This window comes from Sprattus sprattus (genome assembly GCF_963457725.1).
Source record: "Sprattus sprattus genome assembly, chromosome: 7".
Classification (NCBI taxonomy): domain Eukaryota; kingdom Metazoa; phylum Chordata; class Actinopteri; order Clupeiformes; family Clupeidae; genus Sprattus; species Sprattus sprattus.
The window spans coordinates 5,751,933-5,777,990 of NC_137926.1; the positions used below are offsets into that span (position 1 = coordinate 5,751,933).

General features: G+C 43.8%; 1 protein-coding gene across 2 annotated transcripts; it reads left to right on the plus strand.

The window, feature by feature from the left end:
* Positions 1 to 1,084: 1,084 nt before the first annotated feature.
* sh3glb2b (SH3-domain GRB2-like endophilin B2b) lies at positions 1,085 to 25,081 on the plus strand. Of its 2 annotated transcripts, XM_080842385.1 has the most exons (15): positions 1,085 to 1,219; positions 5,335 to 5,476; positions 5,915 to 5,926; positions 9,352 to 9,480; positions 11,204 to 11,337; positions 11,478 to 11,570; positions 11,997 to 12,008; positions 14,854 to 14,916; positions 15,848 to 15,892; positions 16,959 to 16,982; positions 17,380 to 17,469; positions 17,945 to 18,045; positions 18,615 to 18,629; positions 20,994 to 21,243; positions 24,944 to 25,081. In XM_080842385.1, exons 1-15 carry the CDS (start codon positions 1,157 to 1,159, stop codon positions 25,049 to 25,051), a joined length of 1,281 nt encoding a protein of 426 aa, XP_080698511.1. In that variant the 5' UTR covers positions 1,085 to 1,156; the 3' UTR covers positions 25,052 to 25,081. The 2 variants fall into 2 exon arrangements, with proteins under 2 accessions (XP_080698511.1, XP_080698510.1); XM_080842384.1 differs by lacking the exons at positions 5,915 to 5,926; positions 11,997 to 12,008; positions 15,848 to 15,892; positions 16,959 to 16,982.
* The last annotated feature ends 977 nt before the right edge of the window (positions 25,082 to 26,058 follow it).

A 26,058-nucleotide genomic window follows, 5' to 3' on the forward strand; every position in this document is an offset into this window, starting at 1 on the left:
GGACAACCAGGGACAGTGCAGCTAATGAATCCCTCAGCTTTTCCAGCTTCATGAGCAATATGCATCAGACTGTTAGGTGGCGCTGTCTGACGAGGCCATCCGAGGCTGACTGGAGGGGTGTGCCAACACACACCACCCAGGGAAACCAACAGAGATCATCCATTTCCACCAGGCATCAAATAGGGATCACATTTGTTTGACCATCCCTGCAATGCAGTTGTTTTTCATGTTTCACATGCTTCTGTTGTCTAAAGCAAAGAAGTACCTTTAATTTGTTTAATTTTTAATATATTATCATGAATTTAAAATAAATACTGATTATGAAGTGGTGCGTAAAAACATAAAATCACACATTTGGTCATCTGTCATTCAAAACAGTGATGCAGTGTACATTAGGCTAGCAGTTTGTCCAGTATGGAGTGAAATGTACGTTTCTTTTTTACCATAAAAAAGGTTTACCTTGGGTTTTAAAGTTAAATACAAACCATCTGAACACAGCAGTCATATAGAATCAGGTTCTGCAAAATTATGTTGGAAGCTGCCACTAAGGCGCGCTACCGAGCCACTTACTAATATTTATCTTTTTTAGATTAGGTTGTGTTTTTAAAACGATTACAATATTGTAATGTTGGGCAGAATTCAGTTTGGTGATTTAGTCCTATTTGATAAGTCTACTGAGCATTAAAACATAGGCCCTACATGTAGGCTTTATATATATGTATATACATATATAAAAACAAAACATCCGAAGAGTTTTTTGTTTTACTACCAGTATGTATAGGATATAACCAGTACGACTACAGCTCGTGCCTACATCAAAATAAATGCCGTAGCCTAGGCCTACATTAGACTGATTTTTGTTCCCGATGTATGACTTGTATCTTGTATTTTGTATCAATAATAATCAGCTGCCTGTATCGTGAATGCCTCCAGCCCAAAGCATATCAATAGGCCGCTAAGATGTGCCTTTCTGGCGCTGTCCCCTTTAAAGCTAGGGTGGTTTGAGGATTTCCGATTGACGGATGCTAGCAGATTAGAGGCTAGGTAGCCGCCTTCAGCCAATGCTACCGCATCTCAGTACGCACTGGGCTTCCCGTGCTCGTTGTGGGGGATAAGCGCAAGCCGATGTCCATAGCGGTGTAGAGGTTAAAAAAAGATGGATTTTAATGTGAAAAAGCTGGCGTCGGATGCGGGCGTCTTCTTCACCCGGGCTGTTCAGGTAATTGGTTGCTGTTTTTGGACTATGACATAGACAATTGCTTTTCCCAAACCACGCAAAATAATGTTTACACACTTCGACTAGAATGTGAACAGTGTTAATGGATGGTTGAATATGTCCGCCCCCATATTATCTTTCATGGGTAGGCTACCAGCCCCAAACTCGAACACTGATGTAGCTTACTTGAAGTCGTGCTGCACCTGTGCGCATCCATTTATCACCAAAATAAATGTATACCCTTAACACTTTTTTCAGGGGACCATTTAGCGGTTTCCCGTCAATGTAAGCCGATAAAGGCAAGCTTAGACAGAATCCATTATTTATGACTGTTCCTCATTGTTGGGCTGGGAGGGTGCATGTGACAGTCACCAGGATCTGGGCTATGCCGCACCAAGCGCTTCCCCGAGCGCTGTATACATGATGTCCATGAACAGTTTATGCGCTGTTGCAAAGCAACAGTTTGAGCGACAGTCCCAATAGACATTTTAGCTATTGGTGTGGGTGTTTGGCAATAGAGCTGAAAGCTCCCAAGCATCCTATCTGACTGATACTGAAGAAGTGCAGGCACCGTATCTGCAGGTGGGACCTCCTGTGACAGTCTGAAATAATAACATTTCCTTACTACGAATTTACACGCACCGTGTACAGAGTACATTCGACATCTTGTAAGACAAGTGCCTGTATGAGTACAATTACTGCAAATCGCTATCCGCTTTACTAATGAATATAAAAGATAGTTTATATCTCTAACAATCATTGTGGCAATCAATAGACCAAATAGCTTAAAATGACGATGATAATAATAATAGTAATAATAATAAGATATTAATTCCTAAATAGGATTGTTCTTGGTGTAAATATATTTTTTCAGACAAACACTAAACCTAGTGTTTGATAGCATAGAAATGCTGGTTAAATGTTTAGTTTGAAAAATTAAAAGAAAAATGCAAAAAAAATATCTGGACATGCAGTATTTCAAGAGCAAGATCGTCTGTGTGCAAAATCAATTTCCATGAACGTTCCTCGATGATAACCACTCTCATGACCAACCATGTGACTGCAGGAAAGGTAGGAGGGTCTAACCTTAGGTATCAACTGAGGAAATCCACCACATCCCTGAGGATGATCTAGTTGACTGCCTTTCCTTTTAAGCCTCTACTTTCTTGCTGCATCTGCAAAAACAGTGGTGTAGTAGTCCCTGGAGAAGTGGGTATACTCTTAATGTTTGCAATTTTTTTAAGCCGCCCATACAGCACAGGATAAACGCCCTGTTTTGAGAAGTGGGTATACGCAATGCTGACTGATAATTAATAAGTGTGTATACTCCGTATACCTGCGAATACCCTGGACTACACTACTGTCTGCAAACCAGCCGGAGGAAGAGTGTGGAGTCCACTGCTAAACATGCACTGCTGCTCTGGGTCCTGCAGTCTCCTGCCTCATCCTGCTAAAGGAAACTAAATGACAATCCTTTATCTTATTGTGCTACTTGTGGAGGCTGCCCATGCTCTCAGTCTTCATGTCTGAAGTCATTTGGAAATCCTAAATGGTGGGAGGATGAAATATAGACATTATACTCCAAGGCTCCGCCAGCAGAGTTGTTGATTTTCTGCACAAACATATTTCCCCCTTTTGACAAAATATGTCAATATGTTGAATATGCACAAGTGCTTCCTGGACATCTTATGCACAAGTGCTTCCTGGAAGTCCACTGTTCACCATGAATGCATAGAGCGTCCTTGTGGTAGGTCCTGCTCAGCCCAAAAGGCCTGACTCATGCCACTACAACCCCTGCAGAGTGCACAGGGAAACCCCAGAGCGGTTCAGCCGAGCGTGCCCTGAACAAGGTCAGAGGAGGAAGACCCCATCGTCAGAAACCCTTGCGTACACCAAGCACGTGTAGGCAGGATCACAGAAGCATGAAATTGCCTTCTGTGTATTGCAAAACAAATAAAAATGAGGAGTATAATGTACTCAAACCTGTTCCTGTTTGACCGGTAATGTTGAGAGCCTCTTGCTCATATTGACTTACTGATCCGAGACACTCTTGGCCACACTCCCATATCAACTTGATAGTAACAACCTGATGGCACTATTGTTTGCATAGGCTGCACAGGGTCTTTTATCAGGGACTACGTGCTGCAATGTTTTTCCATATGCTCATATGCTACATTGCCTTTAGCAGCACATTACCTTCTGCAGATTGTAGTTGACACCTCAGTGCTGTAAAACTAGTATATTCATGTGTTAGTCATTACATGTCTATAAAATTAATCTAAATGAGTGATGTTGAGGGATGAGCATTATGGGACTCATTTCTAGTGTGTTTCTAGTCATTTCTAGTGTGTTTCTAGTCATTTCTAGTCATTTCTAGTGTGTGTGTATGTAACCTACATTGTGCTGACAGAACATTCTATCACCAGACTCGACCGGGCAACCTGGAGCGTGCTAGGGAGGGGGTAAAACCCATGGGTGCTAGCATCTGTGGCTAGCACGTCTCTTAAGGTTCCAGGGAGTGAGGTTTACTCACTGCACAGCACTGTAAAGTTACCGTTACATATGCACACTAAATGCCAGTCGGCAGTCCTTCAGATGAGAGTGTGTCAGGGACAAGTGGCGAATAGGAAACTGTACGTATGGTAACTTATCTCAATGCAGTGACCCAGATTTATGGTATTTTTGTGATGGGCATGTTTTGAAAGCTAACTTACACTAATGAGAAAAAAAAATGGTTTCCCTTTGTTGTTTGTTTCTGCCCCTCTGTGGCTAGGTAAGGCTGTGTTTTAGCTGACAGGGATGTGTGGGGGCCATCAGATGGATCACAGCTAGTGTGACGCATATGCAGCACAGACACCAGCTTGGCTGGGATTCTCTGTCGTGTAAGCCAGTCGGATTCTCTGTCATTTTGATTGGCGTGTCCTTTGAGCCAATCATTACTCTCCGTCTCAGGAAAATAGGCTAGGATGTAATTAAAAGAGTACCTGGAAATCCCTCAGGCTGACTCACTGTGCCTTTGTTTCCAGCATTTGCTGTTCTGACTGTTTGTTTGGACGCATTCATGCTGTTAAGATGTTAATGAAGCAGGTGTTTTTTACACAAGTTTAACACGTTCATTTCAGTCACATAGCAATGCCTTTAACCCCTCCTGCCTTCCCTCGACAAATTCTCAATTTCCCACAAATCCGTGCGTGCGTGCGTGCGTGCGTGCGTGCGTGCGTGCCTGCCTGCACAGGTCAAGAGAGGCTGGTGTGCTCAGAAAGTCAAACTAGGAAAGAAACCCACACGGTCATCCCCTCGGTAACCTACATGGTCATCCTCTCTGTTTGCCTTGAAGTTTACCTACACGGTCATCCCCTCTGTAACCTCAATGGTCATCCCCTCTGTAACCTCCACGGTCATCCCCTCTGTAACCTCCACGGTCATCCCCTCTGTAACCTCCACGGTCATCCCCTCTGTAACCTACACGGTCATCCTCTCTGTAACCTCTATGGTCATCCTCTCTGTAACCTCTATGGTCATCCCCTCTGTAACCTCCACGGTCATCCCCTCTGTAACCTCCACGGTCATCCCCTCTGTAACCTACACGGTCATCCCCTCTGTAACCTCTACGGTCATCCTCTCTGTAACCTCTATGGTCATCCTCTCTGTAACCTCCATGGTCATCCTCTCTGTAACCTCCACGGTCATCCTCTCTGTAACCTCTATGGTCATCCTCTCTGTAACCTCTATGGTCATCCCCTCTGTAACCTCCACGGTCATCCCCTCTGTAACCTCCACGGTCATCCCCTCTGTAACCTCCATGGTCATCCTCTCTGTAACCTCTATGGTCATCCCCTCTGTAACCCACATGTTCATCCTCTCTGTAACCTCCACGGTCGTCCTCTCTGTAACCTCCATGGTCATCCCCTCTGTAACCTCTATGGTCATCCTCTCTGTAACCCACATGTTCATCCTCTCTGTAGCCTCTATGGTCATCCCCTCTGTTACCTACATGGTCATCCTCTCTGTAACCTCTATGGTCATCCTCTCTGTAACTTCAATGGTCATCCCCTCTGTAAACTCTATGGTCGTCCTCTCTGTAACCTACATGTTCATCCTCTCTGTTTGCCCTGAAGTTTACAGAGGAGAAGTTGGGCGCGGCGGAGAAGACCGAGCTCGACGCTCACCTGGAGAACCTGATCGCTCGTGGCGACTGCACCAAGAACTGGACAGAGAAGATCTTCAGGCAGACCGAGGTTCTTCTTCAGCCCAACCCAAGTAAGGTCCCAGGCCTGAGCCCATCCACTCTAATGTTTCATAACGGTTGAAGGATAAATAGTACAATAACTTGAAAGATAACTATCGTAACGGTGTTAATTATCGGACGGCGTGTATTATCGGTAAACGTTCGCGTTATCATGTGAATCCATTATTAAACTGAAGTTATAGATCCATTAATCCATTATTAAACTTAGCATTTTGATTGTTTAACAGAATGGCCGATGTTTTACACTGTCCGATAACTGACATAGGTACGCTATTAAACGTAATAATGAGCATAATCAGTCCCATAATGTTGGTCTAATTTAACCCGTACCACTATGAGTAAGGGGAGCTGGGGTTTGAGTGTGTGTGCTGGCATCTCTGGAGTGTAGATGGGGCTGTGGTACGGTAGGGACTTCTAACCTGTGACTTTTTGGCTCTCTCCTGCTCCAGTCGACAGCACTGGTAAGTCTGTCTCTCATCTCTATATGTTCTGCCCCCCCCCCCCCCCTCCCCCACAAGTGTTCTGGTGGGGGTGTGGGGGAACCGCTGCAAACGTGTGTTGAGCTGGTCCCTCTGGTGTCCCGATAGGGAACCTTCCTCCTAGCACTGCCCAGATTTAGATTGCTGTTAAAAAAGTCAGTTTGTTTGATTGGTAAGTCTTCTATGGAAATGAACCACTGAACTTTGCCAATAAATGAACTGGCTCGCAACTTATTTGGCGGATTTCATATAGAATTCCCACTCCTCCCGAACAGTGTTAGAAAATTGGATTAGAGTTCTGTAATGCAACCATTTGTATTCGTTCGATTACTTGGTAGATGAATAGAATGAGCTGCATTTGTAATCTCTTGCTCCTCTGTGGATGTTTCCTGTCTGAATGGGGACTCAAGGCTGTTCTTCCTGTTAGGCACCAGCTGTAACACGAGTTCTTGTAGCCATGCTAGAAAGTGTGTCTTGGTAACTACTACCCTACAATAGCAGGAGTTATCAAAGCAAGTGACCACGCTTCTGCATCTCGCACACTACCCCCATTCAGAGGCATCAAAAAGATGAAAGGCTCTCTAGTGCTTCACCCTCTGAGATTAATTCAGAGCTGTAGCAAGCTTCCTCGTCTGTGATGGTAAACACCGGGACTTTTACTGGGTCAATCTCTGATGCCCATAGGGCATTGTACTGTGTAGCATGGTGTCATCTTGAAGGGGTTGTCGAGGGCCCTGCCTTTCTGTTAGAACCTGTTTTTTTGTGACTGTCTCAGTGTCTGTGTGTTTTCCTTAGGAACGCTGCTATCTCTTTGGGCTTTTGAAAGCTTTTGGTGTGTCTTCTCTGTCTCAACACACTTACCGAAGAAGGCCTCATATGCCCCTTTTGTTAGATTGTTGTCCTGTACATGTTCAGCCAACTGTCCTGAATCTTGTGGACAGTTTATGTTGAAGGACAGGTGTTTGACCACTGTCTCAACGCGTATGTGTTCGGTGAAAATTCACACTGAAGTTTACGTTGGACTCCGGAGTTGTGTATAAGTATCTTTTTATACAATATGCATATCGGCTCACTCATGTCTCAGCAGACGAGAGAGGAGCACGGGCTCACTGTCATCTTTGAGGTAGAGAGAGAGAGCCTGGGCTTACTCCCAGACTGCAGCAGACAAGAGAAAAGGCAAAGTTTCACACTAGGTTTATACAGGTTGAAGTTAGCCTTTCTCTGACACCAAAGCGTTATGTCAGCAGAGATAACCACATGGTGGGTTTCCCACATCCGAGGTCATGCTTTTCAGCTATGCTTTTTGCAACGTAATGCATCAGCAAGGCAGAAAAGAAGTTACTACTAGTTCTTCTTTTCAGCTCTCGCCTACGCTCACACAGTAGAAACATCAGCACTTAAAAATGAAAGACATACAGACAGAAACGTCATGTTATGTCTTGATTTAAGTCAGAGTTTCACATTTCTCTATCAGTATGCATCTAATTTTTTGCAAGTATAGGGGCTCAAGCTTCTTAAGACAGCTTTTGTGTCCTCCTACACACATCTAGCACCTCTCCTGTTGTGAGCAAGGCTGTGATGTGTGTTCTCAAATCTGGGCTTGTTTATACCGTGCGCTAAGTACATTGTACTTCACCGTTTGTGTCAGTGTTTTTGTTTGTTTCCCAGTGTGTTTTATATTGTTCATGTATTGCCATCGTGACTCAATGGCTTCTGTGTTTGTCTAAATGTTAGTGATCGTCAGCAGTGGCACTCATCCCTTTACTGCACTGTTTGTGCTCTCTCCTCTGCAACCCATACAGCAACAACAACAACAACAACAACCCATACAGTACTGACCCGTTAGAAGACAACCCATACAGTACTGACCCGTTAGAAGACAACCCATACAGTACTGACCCGTTAGAAAACAACCCATACAGTACTGACCCGTTAGAAAACAACCCATACAGTACTGACCCGTTAGAAGACAACCCATACAGCACTGACCCGTTAGAAGACAACCCATACAGCACTGACCCGTTAGAAGACAAGCCAAACAGTACTGACCCGTTAGAAGACAACCCATACAGTACTGACCCGTTAGAATACAACCCATACAGTACTGACCCGTTAGAAGACAATCCGTACAGCACTGACCCGTTACAAAACAACCCATACAGTACTGACCCGTTAGAAGACAACCCGTACAGTACTGACCCGTTAGAAGACAATCCTTACAGTACTGACCCGTTAGAAGACAACCCATACAGTACTGACCTGTTAGAAGACAACCCATACAGCACTGACCCGTTAGAAGACAATCCATACAGTACTGACCCGTTAGAATACAACCCGTACAATACTGACCCGTTAGAAGACAACCCATACAGCACTGACCCGTTAGAAGACAACCCGTACAGTACTGACCCGTTAGAAGACAGCCCGTACAGCACTGACCAGTTAGAAAACAATCCATACAGTACTGACCCGTTAGAAAACAATCCATACAGTACTGACCCGTTAGAAGATAATCCTCTGTTTCGTTAATGGACTGTTGGCCGCCTTCCAGGAAGGAATGCCGTTTCACTCTTGTCCTCCCGCTCGACATAACTTATAGATTTATTTATGTTTATCTTCTATGATAGCGAGACAGTGATGGATGATGGCACAAAATTGCTTGTATACACATGCACTCCGTTCTAGTATATTCATTCTCAAAGTAGGCAGTTCTCTGTCTTGCCTGCTGTAGTTCTAATCTAGCCATCCTGCTGGCTTTGTGAGCAGTGAAGCTTATGGAGCTTCGAGAGGAGATGCAAAGAAATAAAGTTGTTAAGTGTTGCCTTTTTTAGTATGCCTGAATCTTTCCAAAAGGCTTTTGAAAGTAGCTCTACATCTACACATCTGAAAGCAGCTACAGCAACTGCCCACATTCAAATGGTCTCTCAATGGTCTGAAGTCTGAATGCAACACCGGTGATGCATATCCGACTCTCTGCTGGAGATGAGTGGAGATGAATCACTCAGAAGTAGAGTGATTGCTCTTATTCACCATCCATCTTCCCCATTTTCCACATTAAGTGCAAGGCACTTAATTGCAGACAATCTGTTAAATATAGAATGTGTGTGTGTGTGTGTGTGTGTGTGTGTATTCGGGGGTAGGGGTATGGGTGGGTGGTTGTGTTTGTGTGTGCAGGTTTAAGGTTGGGCGTGTTTGTGTATGTGTGTGTGTGTGTGTGTGTGTGTGTATGTGTGCGTTTGTGTGTGCAAGTTTAAGGTTGGGTGTGTGTGTGTGTGCGTGTGCCTGTGTGTGCGCGTGTGCCTGTGTGTGTGTGTGTGTGTGTGTGTGCCTGTGTGTGCGTGTGTGTGTGTGTGTGTGTGTGTGTGTGTGTGTTTCCCTGCTGTTGGCTGATGTGTGCCTTTGCCCAGGTGCTCGTATTGAGGAGTTCTTCTATGAGAAATTGGACAAGAAGATTCCCCTGAGGACCACCAATGCGGAGCTGCTGGGCCAGCACATGCTGGATGCTGCTAAAGACTTCGGTCCTGGGACTCCATATGGTAAGTCACCTGCAAGATCTGTATCAGTGACCCCTTCTCCTCAGGTGTGCTGGGTTTGGGCGTAACTTACTGCAAGAGGCCCCTGTTCCTCAGGTGTGCTGTGTTTGGGCGTTACTGCAATACCAATCAACACCTGCCCAATACCATACCAATTGTGAAACAAGGTGGTGGCAGCATCATGCTGCGGGGGTGTTTCTCAGCGACTGGTGCTGAGGTACTAGTCAGGGTTGAGGGAGGAATGTCAAAGCTGAACGGAGGAAGGTACAGAGATGTCCTTAATGAAAACCTGCTACAGAGCACTCAGGACCTCAGACTGGGCCGGTGGCTAACCTTCCAGTGACCCTTAGTACACAGACAAGACAACACTGGACAGTGACCCTAAGTACACAGACAAGACAACGCAGGACAGTGACCCTAAGTACACAGTCAAGACAACGCAGGACAGTGACCCTTAGTACACAGACAAGACAACGCAGGACAGTGACCCTAAGTACACAGTCAAGACAACGCAGGACCGTGACCCTAAGTACACAGTCAAGACAACGCAGGACAGTGACCCTTAGTACACAGACAAGACAACACAGGACTGTGACCCTTAGTACACAGACAGTGACCTTAAGTACACAGCAAGGACAGTGACCCTAAGCACACAGCCAAGGCAACGCAGGACAGTGACCCTATGCACACAGCCAAGTGAAGGGGTCTGAATACTTTCTGAAAGCTCTGTACGTTTTAGCGTTTTGCAGGTGGTACTTCTCTTAAGCTCATTTGATTGGTCAGCAGCACTTCTCTGTTCCCTGCCTGAGCCTCCAGTAAGAGCAGCTTTGGACTCCATCACTGTTACTTACCGCTCCCCCTTCTGCCAGTCCCCCCCCCCCCCTCCCCCTCGCCTGAAGATGGAAGTAATAGATGCCATTACCCCTCCTAATGGGAAACTTGAGATCCATTCTGAGAGAGAGAGAGAGAGAGAGAGAGAGAGAGAGAGAGAGAGAGAGAGAGAGAGAGAGAGAGAGAGAGAGAGAGAGAGAGAGAGAGAGAGAGAGAGAGAGAGAGAGAGAGAGAGAGAGAGAGAGAGAGAGAGAGAGAGAGAGAGAGAGAGAGAGAGAGAGAGAGACATACTTTTTTAGTTGTAATTACTGCTGTTAGTAATGCTCAAATTCACATCAGTTTATGTTTATGTGTTGTACAGTCCATGTCATGCCATGTCCATGGTCCATGTCAGCTCATAGTATGACTTCTGTTCTTTATCCAGACAATATTTAAATAGGGGACCCACTGATGCAAATGAACAGCCCCTATGCTGGCTCATGTTTTTGCTTCATCATATTTTCCTTCCTCAAGTGTTGCAAGTATCTCTGTCTCAGCGATCAGGTTACGGTGAGGGTTTGCCAGTGTCATGTTCAAGGAGTGAGAAGAGATGCAATGTGCCTTTGTGGCCAACAGGAGGTGCTCAAGCCATTGTTATTTTGGATGCACAAACCTCTGGTAACATAATAATCTAACATAGAATATCTCCCCCTGTACACATGCTTCAGTGAGGTGAACAGGACCCAGGGACTTAATGATTTTTGTTTATGTGGCGTTTTCAGCTGAAGAATAAGTTGTTATGATGGATTGCTTTTGAATTAAGTCTGTGTGTGTGTGTGTGTGTGGGTGTGTGTGTGTGTGTGTGTGTGTGTGTGTGTGTGTGTGTGTGTGTGTGTGTGCGTGTGCGTGTGTGTAGGGAGCACCCTGACAACAGTAGGCGAGTACCAAAAGAAATTGGGTGGGGCAGAGCGTGAGTTTCTACAGACGTCCGCCATCAACTTCCTGACCCCTCTGCGCAACTTCCTGGAGGGAGACTGGAGGACCATTTCTGTGAGTCTGACCAATCATAGACCTCCCCTGCACCAAACACAACCACTTCCCTCTAAAAGCTAACTGTTACCACCCTGATGCCTAAAACCTTGGGGAAAGATGTTGACACAGGGCTATGGTCGTCTATTTCTCCTTTTCAGAAAGAGAGGCGACTCTTGGAGAATCGGCGTCTGGATCTGGATGTGTGCAAAGCGCGTGTCAAGAAGGCAAAGCTCCAAGAGGCCAAAGCTGCTGTGAGTTGCTGTGTCCACTAGGGGGAGCATGTGCGACTGCATGGCCAACTACTACTACTACAAGTCTGTGGGATGCTTTTCCAAATTGCTCGGAGTAACAGTGTCGATTAGTTTTGGTTACAGTTAAAAAAAAAAAGAATATTTATTCAGTTTTTCTGCAATTTTTGCAGTTCAATCGAGAAATTGAATTGAACTGTAGTGTCAATTGTTTGCTATAGATCAATAGATCACCTAAATACGCAGAGTTTATACTGCCGTACCTCTCCGATATTTCATTCGTGATTTGCATTCCAAGACACACCCATTGTCATGCTGTTTAGTTCCCCATCCCCAGGCATATATCTGTGCTTGTGTGTGGAGTGCTCCTTGTTGTTGTTGACGTGTATCTACGCATGCTAATGTGTTTCTCTGTTGTTGTTTGCACAGTGCGAGGGAGATGTGAGTACTTGTGTGCTTCTCACTGCGTATAGCCTAGTAGTTTATGGTTATGCGTTTTCAGAGAAACGCAGGGACACGCACCCGCAAAAGCCCCTTGCGTGCTTTTTCACCCCTTCTTGCGTGCTTGTGTGCGTAGACCAATTTTTCTCATTTCAAAAAACTCAAGCCCAGCTTGCTTGTTTTCTCTCCTGACAGCAGGGGGCGCTCTAGGTGGGCTGCTGCATCTTGGCGCCATGCTTAGGTTTGCCAGTTCACTCTTTTCCCTGGCTGGCCACAGGGCCTCTGAAGTTACTCATGACCGATATACAGTAACAAAGAAAAAAGAAGTAGCCAAACTGTCATGCACTGGATTTTGAGTACTCTTACAAGCAATGATTAACAACTTTGTATTTACTTTCAGAAGTACACAAAGTAGGCAATTCCATTTTTGAAATTAGGCGTGCTATTTATTTATTTATTTATTCGTTTGTTTGTTTGTTTGTTTTGTTCAAAGCAGTGGAAAACCAAAACTCACTCAACTGTGGGGATAGTTTTGCCCACAGCACTGCTGTAATTACTCACTCATGGTGGATGAGGGTGCCAGCCTCTTTGCCCGTCACAATCGGCACTCATGGTAAATGAGGGTGCCAGCTCCTTTGCCCGTCACAATCGGAACCTTGTCATTGCTAACCTGCAAGGTTGCGCCGCTTTTAGTACTGAGAACCTCTACTTGCTTCTGATTCTCTGCCCCTCTTCGCCTCCTCGCCCCTCTCTCCTGCCCCCCCTGCATTCGTCTCTACCGGGCCGGTCTCAACCAGATCGGTTCCTTCCTGTCTGGAGCTGGGTTCTGCTGACGGTTTCTTCCCACTCCACCGTTTGCCTATGCTCTAGTGTAGGGGCAGTGGTGTAGTGGTCCTTGGAGAAGTGGATATACTCTTCATTTTTTTTAAGCAGCCCATACAGCACAGGATAAACGCCCTGTTTTGAGAAGTGGGTATATTCAATGCTGACTGAAAAATAAGTGTGTATACTCCGTATACCAGTGTGTACCCTGGACTACACTACTGTGTAGGGGGTTCTCTGGGGAGAGAGAAAGTAAATGAACGCTGCTTGCTCTTTGCAAATATTTTCTTTTCCTGTGGATATCCACGGAGGAGCCAAACCGCCCTTAACCGGAGCTGTGTGCGGGTTTGTTTGACGTGTGGGTGGACCTATTCATTAAGTGAAGGTTTCCACTACATCATATCCTCCAGTTGTGAAGGCTTTTACCATGACTAAACATCCCCTCAGGCAGATAAACCCTCATCCTCCGCACTGTATCGCAATACGCCATGTGGGCTTCAAGGTGGCTCAACTCCAGCGTTTACCTGTCTTGCTCACATTCTTGGCATGTGGTCAGGGCAGCCTTGTCATGTGTTTAGAGCAGAGTGTTTACCTGTCTGGTGCCGCTCCTTGGCATGTGGTCGAAGGTGAGATGAGTCAAGGAGGATGACTGAACCTGTTACATGACAGGGCGGCCTTTTGCTCGGCAGCGCCACATTTATGGAACAGCCTCCCTGACCACCTAAGGGCAACACAGACACTGGATTCCTTTAAAGCTGGACTTAAAACTTTTTTATTCAGGAAGGCATTTCTGGCCTTGTGTTAAATCTTTTCTTTTATACTTATGTTAATATTTAAATTTGTTTTTAATTTATTGTATTATTATAGTCAATTTCTAATATGTAGGCACTCTGAGATTCCTTGGAATGAAAAGTGCTTTAAAAATAAAATGAATTATTATTATTATTATGTTTAGAGCAGAGCGTTTACTCGTCTGGTGCCGCTCCTTGGCATGTGGTCAGGGCCGCCCTGTCATGTGTTTAGAGCAGAGCGTTTACCTGTCTGGTGCAGCTCCTTCTCATTCTCCCTCAAAGCTCTGTAGTGCAAAAAAAAGACACACCCACTTCAAAAGAGCTGAAAAGCGAGCTCAAGTTTAGCTGTGGCCCTGCAAGAGGGTGCAAGAGGGTTCAGCGTTAAAAGGTGAAAATATTATCTTCTGACTCTTTGCTAAAGCTTTGCTTAAGCGCCACTGGCTAAGACACCTGTACCTGTTCCCTCTCTCTCTCTCTCTCTCTCTCTCTCTCTCTGTCTGTCTGTCTGTCTGTCTGTCTCTCTCTCTCTCTCTCTCTCTCTCTCTCTCTCTCTCTCTCTCTCTGTCTGTCTGTCTGTCTGTCTGTCTGTCTGTCTCTCTCTCTCTCTCTCTCTCTCTCTCTCTCTCTCTCTATCTCGCTCTCTCTCTCTCTGTCTGTCTGTCTGTCTGTCTGTCTCTCGCTCTCTCTCTGTCTGTCTGTCTGTCTGTCTCTCTCTCTCTCTCTCTCTCTCTCTCTCTCTCTCTCTCTGTCTGTCTGTCTGTCTGTCTGTCTGTCTCTGTTTCTCTCATTGCGTTTCTCTCTGTTTCTCTCTTTTACTCCCCCCTTTCATCATTTTCTTTGTCGTATCGTTTTGGTCTGCTGTTTTGGTTTCTGTGCGTTATTTGTGTTGATGCATGATTATGTGTCAAATCTGCTGTGCGTTATTTGTGTTGATGCATGATTATGTGTCAAATCTGCTGTGCGTTATTTGTGTTGATGCATGATTATGTGTCAAATCTGCTGTGCGTTATTTGTGTTGATGCATGATTATGTGTCAAATCTGCTGTGCGTTATTTGTGTTGATGCATGATTATGTGTCAAATCTGCTGTGCGTTATTTGTGTTGATGCATGATTATGTGTCAAATCTGCTGTGCGTTATTTGTGTTGATGCATGATTATGTGTCAAATCTGCTGTGCGTTATTTGTGTTGATGCATGATTGTGTCAAATCTGTTTCCCCCCCTTGCCCATAGGCTGCACCCGATTTTCAGGAGCAAAGGCCTCGCAATTATGTTCTTTCAGCCAGTGCATCTGCGGTAAGAGGCACATAGTTTATGTGAACACACACACACACACACACACACACACACACACACTGGCCCTCAAGCACTCAAAACACTGGCTTAAAATGCACGTGTACACACACACTGCTATACTTACACGCAAACATATTGAGTTTGGGCAGTATATATTAAACATTAGCATACACTTAGGTTTACACGCGTGTACAACACACCGGTTTTACCTCTCTCTCTCTTTCACACACACGCACCCATAAACACACTTCCCTGTGAGCAGTGCTTTGAGAGTCAAACTCATGTGCTCATTAAGTCGTGCAGTTTAGTTGATTTCATCCCCTCTCCTACTGGAATGTCTGGACTTGATGCCGTGAGGAAAAGATATCTCAATCTTTCTAACATTATTTGTCCAAGTATAGACTTTATGTTTTATGTTTTTATATTCGTGTTTAATGTTTTAGTGAAGTCTCCCAGCCCTTGTGAAGGTTTGATTTTGCCTTTCACACACTGATAGTATATACTCCAAAGGCAGGGGCTCCCACCGCAGTAAGCCTCATCTCTCTAGGAGTCCGCCAGGTGCCAGACAATCTTAACAGAGTTACCTTTCTTTAGTTTTGTGCTGCTGTTAGGTGCTGCCGTACTAGCTGTCCATTTGAGTGCATCCTGTGTTTTGTTATGTTACACACACACATCTTAGTCACTGCTGTAATATCTGTCCTTTTTGAGTGCATCCTGTGTTTAAGAAGCTGGTGCTTAACACTTAAGAAACCTCCAGTTGAAACAAACCGACTCTTGCGTAATATAGCCCAAATATTCTATTACTGGGACTGACTGGTTAATTGGGAGGAAGTGATTAAAGTTGTGAGTTTACTTTAATCTTTGATCTCTGTGTTAGTCAAGAGCTTTCTCATTCTTCTGTTTTCTCCCTCTCTCATTTCCTGTCTGCCAGTGGTCCAGGGACTTTGCGGATTCTGACTCTGAGTCAGAGCGGAAGGTTGTGTGATGTTCAGCCAATCTTTGCTTCCTCTGTGGTGCAATAGATGTGATTCATGACCCAAGATCCTAAGAGTGGAGTTGTTGATGTTGTCATCATCGTAGCAGTAGCTCTGTAGTGCACCCTCAGGTCTTCAAACAGCTCGCTCCTCCGCGTCCCCAAAACCAAGCTCCGCACCATGGGCGACCGGGCCTTTTGCTCGGCAGCGCCACATTTATGGAACAGCCTCCCTGACCACCTAAGGGCAACACAGACACTGGATTCCTTTAAAGCTGGACTTAAAACTTTTTTATTCAGGAAGGCATTTCTGGCCTTGTGTTAAATCTTTTCTGTTATGCTTATGTTAATATATACATTTGTTTTTAATTTTATTGTATTATTATAGTCAATTTCTAATATGTAGGCACTGTGAGATTCCTTGGAATGAAAAGTGCTTTAAAAATAAAATGAATTATTATTATTATTATGTTTAGAGCAGAGCGTTTACTCGTCTGGTGCCGCTCCTTGGCATGTGGTCAGGGCCGCCCTGTCATGTGTTTAGAGCAGAGCGTTTACCTGTCTGGTGCAGCTCCTTCTCATTCTCCCTCAAAGCTCTGTAGTGCAAAAAAAAAAATCGTTTGTAAAGTGATCTGTTGATCTGCGGACTTGTAAAGGGATCTGTCCACTTCAAAAGAGCTGCAAAGCAAGCTCAAGCTAAATCCAGAGCCTGAGGTACTTGAGGGACTTTGATTGTTATAATGTGATGAAGGCCCAAGATCCTTAGAGTGTAGTTGTTGATGTTGTCATCATCATCGTAGCAGTAGGAAAGGCCATGAGGCATATTGTGATGAAGTAACTTAGATGACCACTTAGATGACCACTTAGATGACCACTTTCAATCATGGCCACTCTCCCCACTATCTAGGGGGGGGGGGGAGTTATGGATGAGTTGCGGTCGGTTGTGTGTGTACGCGCGGGAGATGTCCCTCCAGAGTGTTGTTCATGTTCACCTTGCAATTGTGCAATTGGGTCCACCTGAACACGTCTTTTCTGCTCTTTCTCCTTGCCACCATGCTGCCTGTGACAGCTGTGGAGTGAGGAGCTGGACAAAGTGAGTATTTCTCTTCACTTGTGATTCAAACATGGCTGCTTGGATGGAACCCTCTCCCGAAATTGAATGTGTTTCTCATCTAAACTGTACAAGAAAAGAGAAATTGTAGGCCGGCTGCTTCTTCTCTACATTGTGTGGTTAAAAAAAAAAAAACGTTCAGGTCACGCAAATTAACACAGACTGCATCTTTACTCACGCCACTGGGATACGCACCACAAGCGTCAAGCAACAAATTGGAGGATTTGAGGGTTCCAATTCTGTCAAAAACCACATGGTTTGATTTGCTTTGTATTTACTTATTTGCTTTGTGTGTGTGTGTGTGTGTGTGTGTGTGTGTGTGTGTGTGTGTGTGTGTGTGTGTGTGTGTGTGTTTCCATACACATTTCTACTCACGCAGTCCGAGCACGAGTTGCGTGTGGCTCAGACGGAGTTTGACAGGCAGGCGGAGGTGACGAGACTGCTCCTGGAAGGAATCAGCAGCACTCACGTGAGTCAAGTCCCGAACACACACACACACACACACACACACACACACACACAAACCTCTTCAGCTCATGTGAGTCAATTCCCGTATACACACACACACACACACACACACACACACACACACAAACCTCTTCCACTCATGTGAGTCAAGTCCCGAATACACAAACCTCCTCGGCTCACGTACATGATTATTATTACAATATTATTATGTAACCCCAATGGAAGTGGATTGTGTCCAGATAGGGAGTAAACAGGTAGTTAAACCCCTGGGCCCTAGCCAAATTCTTCCTTACTAAATCATCTCTGGAACTGGCTCACTCCGTAACTTAAATCATCCATTTTAATCACAATACTTATACAATACTGCATTTATTTCAAAATGTCTTTTTTTTCGAAGATGTGCCCTACACTGACGTTTTCTATTATATTCACACTTGTACTTCTCCTGACACCTTTGTGTTTGTGTGTTTTGTCAGGTGAACCACTTGCGCTGCCTGCATGAGTTTGTGGAGGCCCAGGCTGCATACTATGCCCAGTGCCACCTGACTATGCAGGAGCTGCAGAAGGAACTGAGAAGGTAAGAGAATCACAAAGGGTGGAAATGGGCAAAGGTAAAATGAACCCACATACAAGCCATAGGCACAACACATGGTATTTATAATAATAATAATAATAATTCATTTAATATATAGCGCACTCTACATTCACCTGAATCTCAGAGTGCCATAGCACATAGTAAGAGCATAGTTAAAAACAACATATAATAAAATGCATTTAAAAAGTAAGAAACGCCTTTCGGAATCAAAAGGTTTATACAGTAGAGGGCTTCCTGTCACCATAATGTTCCTGTTTCTGGTGCCGGTGTGCTCTAACCTGTGCCGGTGGGATGTTAGTTTGGCATTACACCGGGTGCACACACACACACACACGCACACACACACACATACACACACAGGTGTACACTAACACAACCACACACAGATACAAAGCAAATAAGTAAATATATCTAAATGTTTACAACTAGCCTCTGATGAATTGAAGGCACTGCCATTCAAACATGTCTTACAATCTTTGACAGAGTGTTGATCAGTGACTGTTTGTTTGTTTGTTTGTTTGTTTGTTTATCTCTCTCCTCCATGCCTACAGTGCTAATGGGGACTCGTAAGTATCACGTCCACTCTGGAGAGAGGATTGTGTCTTTAGCAGGCAATCCGACCGTACCTCTGCCTTACGTAGAATCCTTAGTTGTCCTGTGTCAAAGCCTCTTTTACAGAGGGATCCTGCAGCTCAGCTGGTATGGAGGACTAAACATGACATAAGTATAAATAAATAAATACGTAAATAAATGCATAAATAAATACATAAATACGTAAATAAATGCATAAATAAATAAATAAATGCTGAAATAAATGAATAAATAAATAAATGCATGAATAAATGTATAAATGCTTTATATTTATTTTTACATTTCTACATTTCTACATTTATTTATTTCTACATTTCTACATTTATTTATTTCTGTATTTCTGTGTCCATATGTAAATGAGGTAGGAGGTCCTAACCTCAGTCAACAGCATGATTGGTTACAGGAGTGTGCTCGATTCGGGTCTACTAGTTCTGCCTTACTGACGGAGCAGATTCGTGTGCAGGGGTCGGCAATAGGCAGACCGAGACACAAGAATCGGTTTTAACAACTGATGTTTGGGTGACTTTTATAAACCCGTTAAATACATTAAATTAACCATAACTTTATGTTTTTGTTTAAACGTTATAGTGCCAGTAGCCAATCAGATGATAGCCTACTACGGGCTCGCTTTTAAAGGACTTCTTCCGCACAAAGCGAGCTGTGGGACTGGTGCACGCACAAGCTGCAGACAAATTGACTGAAGAAAAGTGTGCGTGTGAGTTGAGAGGGAAAGCAAAGCTAGGTTCATTGCAGTTCGCAGTTGAAGAGAAACATGACATGCTCTAAGAAGAGAAAGGAAGACAGCGAGAACCGAGCTTTCAAGGAGGAGTGGACAGACGTGTACATGTTCATTCTGCCTGCGCGCAGCTGTAAGCCTGTGTGCCTGATATGCTCTGAGACGGTGGTACTCGTCAAAATCAGCAACGTGAAACGCCACTACGATATGAAGCACAAAGAATTTGATCAAAGTAACCCTCTCAAATCCGAACTGCGAGCACAGAAAATACATGATCTTAAAGCCCAGTATGCCCGATCTTCCATCATCCTGACTAATTCATTCACTGCCCAACACCGAGCAAATGAGTGCTGTAGCTGAAACTTTGCTAGGTTATATGCTGGACACTATGTTTAATGTTAATATGGAAAAACACAATAAACACTGTTGAAATATTATTGAAATGTAGACCTTCATTTGATCTGATAGTCAGTTGTTGACCAAACAGACACTGATACTACTAGCGCCTAAAGTAGGCTACTTATATTGGCTAAAAAATGCCCCTGAATCATAATGCACACCTTGACTGTTGGTACATAAAACACACGCAGTCCTATATCAGTGAAATCAACGGTCATAAAAAATGAGTGATAGACGTCCGGACCCAAGCTTGAGGAAATGTTTTGAAACTGGAAACTTTAATTGGATACCCCTGGTGTACAGGAAAGTTGTTGGCTAGCAGCTCGCCCGCTCAGCTAACCGTTAGCTGCAGTTGTTGACATTTGTTAATGATGCAGCTCTGGTTTAGGAATGGCATTTTTTGTACGAGCGATTGCAAATGAATTTCGATCATTAGCGAACGATTTAGAGAAGCATGCAACCGATTATGTTCAGTTTCGTGTGGATAGATTGATGAATGACTTGGCTCAGCTTGGCTCTTGCTTGGTTTGCAACATTACAGGGAGGAAGCCTTGGGATCGGGAATCGTTTGCATTTGTCTGGCTTTCCGATTTGACCAATCATGCTGTTGACTGAGGTTAGGACCTCCTACCTCATTTACATATGGACACAGAAATACAGAAATAAATAAATGTAGAAATGTAGAAATAAATAAATGTAGAAATGTAGAAATGTAGAAATACATATAAAGCATTTATACATTTATTCATACATTTATTTAGTTATTCATTTATTTCAGCATTTATTTATTTATTTATGCTTTTATTTACGTATTTATTTATTTATTTATGCATTTATTTACGTATTTATGTATTTATACTTATGTCATGTTTAGTCCTCCATAAGCTGGATGAGAGTAGAGCAATGTGGCTAATGCTCAGGGATCACGGACTCATGGACCCATTACGTGTGTGTGTGTGTGTGTGTGTGTGTGTGTGTGTGTGTGTGTGTGTGCCAATGCTCAGGGATCACGGACTCATGGACTCATTACATGAGTGTGTGTGTGTGTGTGTGTGTGTGTGTCATTACATGATGAATGTTTGCTAAATGAATGATCTGACTATTTTAGAAATAACTTTGGATAACTTCACGGATAACTTGTCAGCACAAACATGAAACAAGACCTGAAGGCATCCTCCTGATCATGCTGACTTTATGACCATAGGGTTCCGAATGCTTTCGCCGTGAGCCCCTCCATCTCAGGGGTGTTGGCCGGTCCCTCTGGCCTGTCCGGCAGCTCCCTTCCTGGGGCCTCCCCGCCGCCTCGCCCCCCTGTGAGCTACAGAGCCCCGGAGGAGTCCAGCCCTCTTAAGATCGAGGAGGTGCAGCCGCCTGCAACAGGCACGCGCAAGGCCAAGGTCCTGTACGACTACGACGGGGCCGACACCAGTGAGCTCTCATTACTGGCCGATGAGGTATGGTGCAGTTAGAACCTTCCATTTTAATCGAAGACTCTCGAAAGAAAATGCGCCTGTTTGGATTAAACCAAGTAATACAGCTCACAAATCTTTTCCAAAACACATTAAGTCTTTTTCCAAAACACATTAAGAGATCAAGAAATTCCACAAAGGAACTCTTGACAAGGCACGCCTGTTAATTGAAAACCATTCCAAGTGACTGCCTCATTCATCTTACAGAGAGAATGCCAAGAGTGTGCAAAGCCCATTAATGCAAGGACGTCAGTTTCACACAAGGTCGAAAGAAGAACAGTTTGACCCTTCTTATCACATCTGGTCCAAACATGCTCTTACGGTGCAAACCCATGCCACCGTTGTGAGCGACTTCCATCGCTTTGAGTGGGCGTGGTGTAGCGTGTGGAAATAGCATAGTCCTACAATTTTCAAACTGTCAAAGACGACACCAAACAATCTCATTGGCTGCTGCTGGGAAATAACGCTCCTCATTTGCATAAGTTTCAACATGTTCGAATTTTCAACGGACGCGTCGCTCAGATCGCTCATTTACGTCACAATGGATTGGCTCCCATTGAAATGCATTGGGTTTAGAGATCGCGTCGCTCACAACGGTGGCATGGGTTTGCACCGTTACACATATGCAGCCTAAGTGGTACACGCACACAGAAACACAGAAACACAGAAATCCATGTTCCTGCATACATAAGCTTGTGATTCATATAAGGTCATTATTAACACATGGCACTTGATTACAGTTTTTCACTATTGTTAAGAAGTAAAAAGCGAAAAATCGGCACAATCTGCACAACCTTCACGTCATGTATCAATCGCTCGCCCCAAGTGGGAAATACTTAAGATGCCCTTATCTGCATAAGACTCTGATTTTCCTTGTGAACACACTGATGTCAATTACACATCACGTTGTTGTCAAAACACTGTACACAAAGTTCTGTTGTTGCACACATTTCTCAAGTGAAATCTCAAAGCATCAACCTGCAAGACACAAATAGTCAAATCTCTAAACTTTCAGGTCTTTTGACCAATTTGCAGTGAGGACTGCACCATAAAAGTGTCTGTAGCCTCTGTTTTGTTTGGTAAACTATTGAAAACTTTGAAAAGATCAACAACCAGAGAAGGAGTGGGGTAAGAGTGAGAGGAAGAGGAGGACAAGAAGGAGGAGGAGTAGGAGGTTGAGGAGTAGGAGGACAGAGAGAAGGAAGAGGAGGACAAGGAGGAGGAAGAGAATGAGGACAAGGTGAAGAAGGAGGAGGAGAAAGAAGAAGGAGAATGGTCATCTCTAATGAGATTTGGGCCGCTGTGGTAGACCATGTTTTCATGGTTTTTCATTATAACCTTCAGGATGGAGAACAAGTACGAAATCTGTTTGCCTTGTGTACTGTAATACTGCATATCAATAGAATATAGTGTGCTCACAGTATTTGTATTTTGCAGGACTGAAAGAGAACCACACTGTGGAGGGAGAAAACAACCTTTCAATATTTTTTTAAAGCAAAGTAGCATTTTAAATGGTTTTGCATATTTTGTTAGTTGTTTTGGGATTTGTGTTTAGAGTTTTGAGAAGACGAGGCACGCTTTCAAAAAATGTGTGTAAGCAATTGAGAAAAACTGTAAGCATTTTGTATACAATATTATGTCAATACAATCTAGTGTTTGGTGGAACAGGAGACTGAAATTGTAAATATGGTTTGTGAGAACAACGGTATTGCTGTTTTATGTTTGACTATGAAACATGTAGGCCTACACTGATACATTTTACAAAAGGAGAAATGGCTCAATGAGTCATTGGGCCTCATTTATAAAACGTACTTACGCACAGAATTGATCTTAGACTGTGCGTGTGATCAAATCTACGTCTACAGATTTATAAAAACCGTCTTAGACGTAGAAAAGGACGTATCTCTACGTCTGGTTTTAGTTCGTGTAAGTACATTTCCTTGTGGCAATACTGGAGTACTGCAGGAATTCAGAACTCAGCGCCGACACGCAGTTTCATCATCCTCATCGTCAGCACCACCGTCACCATTAGGGCTAATGTTTCGCTCAATAAAATCAATTAAACTATTAGAACAATTCACACATGAATGAGATTCACGTCTAATAGGTATTCCGTTTTAATTTCACAAGTGTAAAACATTTCGCTCAATCTAGTATAGCCTATAGAAAGACTAATAGTGGCTAGTGGCTACGTTTTCAGTAGGAGATATGGTTGCATTGGCGTTGTTAGGATATTGCCAACTGCGCAATAAGGAGAGAAAGGGTTTTTTCGACACAGGATGATGTATGGCTGATAAGTAGGTACAGCTTCAGCTTGCCGAGAGCGTTGTGCCCAAATAGCCTCTCGTCTACAGAGGCGCACCAGATGCAACCAGGCCATACACGGTCAGGTTTTGTCTGTTCTTAGATTCCTTGATACAGGAACGTTCCGATGAGAAATTGGAATTCATTTAGCAGAATTTTGCCCGATGTTCTTCGCAGTATTATCCCTTTATATGCGCGTAATTTATTAGATTTCCATACAGTGCCCAGGAACAGCAAAATGTGAAAGAGGATTTCCTGCGTAAAACAGGGTTCATTCAGTATTCATCCAGATTGCGCACACTCAAACAGCCTAGGAAGACCACTTTAATACAGCACATGCCCGTGCGCGGTTGGTAGTGGAGCACAGCAAAGGCATGCCTAAGGGAAGGTGGCGATGGCTGGCGAGGCTCCGACGTACACGTGTTTTTTTGTGTGTACGTTCGTTTCTGTGGATCTCACTTACGCTCATTTCAGGAAATGTCTAGGCAAAATGTAGGATGGTTTCTACGCAACGTTTTATAAATGAGGCCCATTGTCATTCATATGGTGTGATTCGATGATTTGTGTTTTCAATTTTGCACTTCTGTGTGCTGTAAATGCTTGGTAGTGTGCAGCAAATGCTTAGTTGTGTGTACTACATGAATGTATGTGTGTGTGTTTTGAAAATATGGCTGTGTGTACCAAATGAAAACACGAGTTCCATTGTGTGAACAGTTAAGAGATTTGATAGCAAAGAGTCATCTTGCAAAGGGAGTGTCAGGTTTAGCATTTTTTGTGTGAGGTTTTCAGTTGTCTGTGTGCAGTTTTTAGAAAGCCGTTATTGTTTTGAAAAACAGGTTTTAGCAATAGTGAAAAACTGTAACACATTCACACTGGATTAACACATTCACACTGGATTAACACATTCACACTGGATTAACACATTCACACTTGATTAAAGGCAGAGTTTCATACTTCCCCATCATACCTCATGAATCTGACTGAGAGAATGCCAAGAGTGTCATCAAAGCAAAATGTGGCTGCTTTGAATAGTCTAAAATACAAAACTGGTTTGTTTGGTTTACTACATAATTCCATATGTGTTCTTTCATAGTTTTGATGTCTCCAGTAATACATCTACAATGTAGACAATAACAAAAGAAATTGACTGAGAAAGTGTGTCCAAACTTTTGACTGGAACTGTTTTGATGTATGTATTTTATAATGGTTGCTAGTTCAATTCCCTGTCGAAGTGTCCTTGAGCAAGACACTCAACCCCTAATTGCTCCTCATGTGCAAAGTGCCATCAGTGTAAATGTTAAATGTGTATACCTTGTAAGTGGCTTTGGATAAAAGTGTCTGCTAAATGACTAAATGTAAATGTTTCTCTGCCCCCATGCAGCTGATCACGGTGTACACGGTGCCTGGCATGGATCCAGACTGGCTGATTGGCGAGCGGGGCAACCAGAAGGGCAAAGTGCCCGTCACGTACCTGGAGCTGCTCAGTTAGACCTTAACCTGGACGAACCCATGTACACACACACACACCAAGGACTCCTATACATACAGCGCACATACACACACACACACACACACACATGCTCACAAAGATAAACATTCTCACACATGAAGACACACACACCTACACTTATAATACAGGCGGTTACACGATAAAAAAAAAAACATGTATACAGACACTCATACACATGTTCAGAAAAACACAAACAAGTATATTCTAATAAAAAGTACACCTCAGTTACGATACAGTTGCAAAGCACAGGAAAACGGGTGCAGACACAGAAAACTAGGTTGACCCCTTTATGCACGTGTAACCTACCAAAGTGCTCTGTTTGGGCCTTTCTTTCTATTTCAGCAGTTTTCATTTGATACCCTCAAGTCTATACACACATACACACTCAAAAGTGTGCACTTCAGTGTAAAGCGAATACCGGACAGTTAAGATGCATCCCTGAGTTGGTAAAATGTGGGCTTAGACCTATGAATAGCAAATAGCTGGGTATGGTCCGTGAGAGCCTGAATGTGACCGATGGCTTTTGTGGAGGGAAAGCAGTAAAAGCATTCCAAGTGTTGTTGACATTGTGTGATGCTGTGGAGTGTCACCAGTCACACTTTCTTAAACACCACCTACTACAACGCGCACATTTTATCCCCCCCCCCCCAAATACATTGGCTGTCTTGGAACTGTTTGTTTATGTTACTACATTATTTTGCTGAGGTTGTTTGTTTGTTTATGTTTTGCTGAGGCTGTTTGTTCCCGTGAGTGTGCTCCTGTTTCCTATAACGACGTGTACTGAACCAGGAAGTCCAGCTGTTCTCCAGCTGAGCGGCCAGTGGTTCCATTCCTGGAATGTGGAGGTGTGTTTCTGATTGGTCTGCATTGTTTTGATTGGAATGTGGTATTGTATTACAAAAGAATATTTCCTTGAACATTTCTGGTGCAATGACCCAGGTGTGTTTTCCCCCCCCTCGTTTGATGTGAGTATGTATACGGTGCAT

Excerpts from the sequence above, each read along its gene's own strand:
- sh3glb2b (XM_080842385.1), top strand. The coding sequence starts at position 1,157 with ATGGATTTTAATGTGAAAAAGCTGGCGTCGGATGCGGGCGTCTTCTTC. Across the intron at positions 11,338-11,477 it reads GAGACTGGAGGACCATTTCT|AAAGAGAGGCGACTCTTGGA; the intron begins GTGAGTCTGACC and ends TCTCCTTTTCAG. Across the intron at positions 14,917-15,847 it reads TTTCAGCCAGTGCATCTGCG|TGGTCCAGGGACTTTGCGGA; the intron begins GTAAGAGGCACA and ends CCTGTCTGCCAG.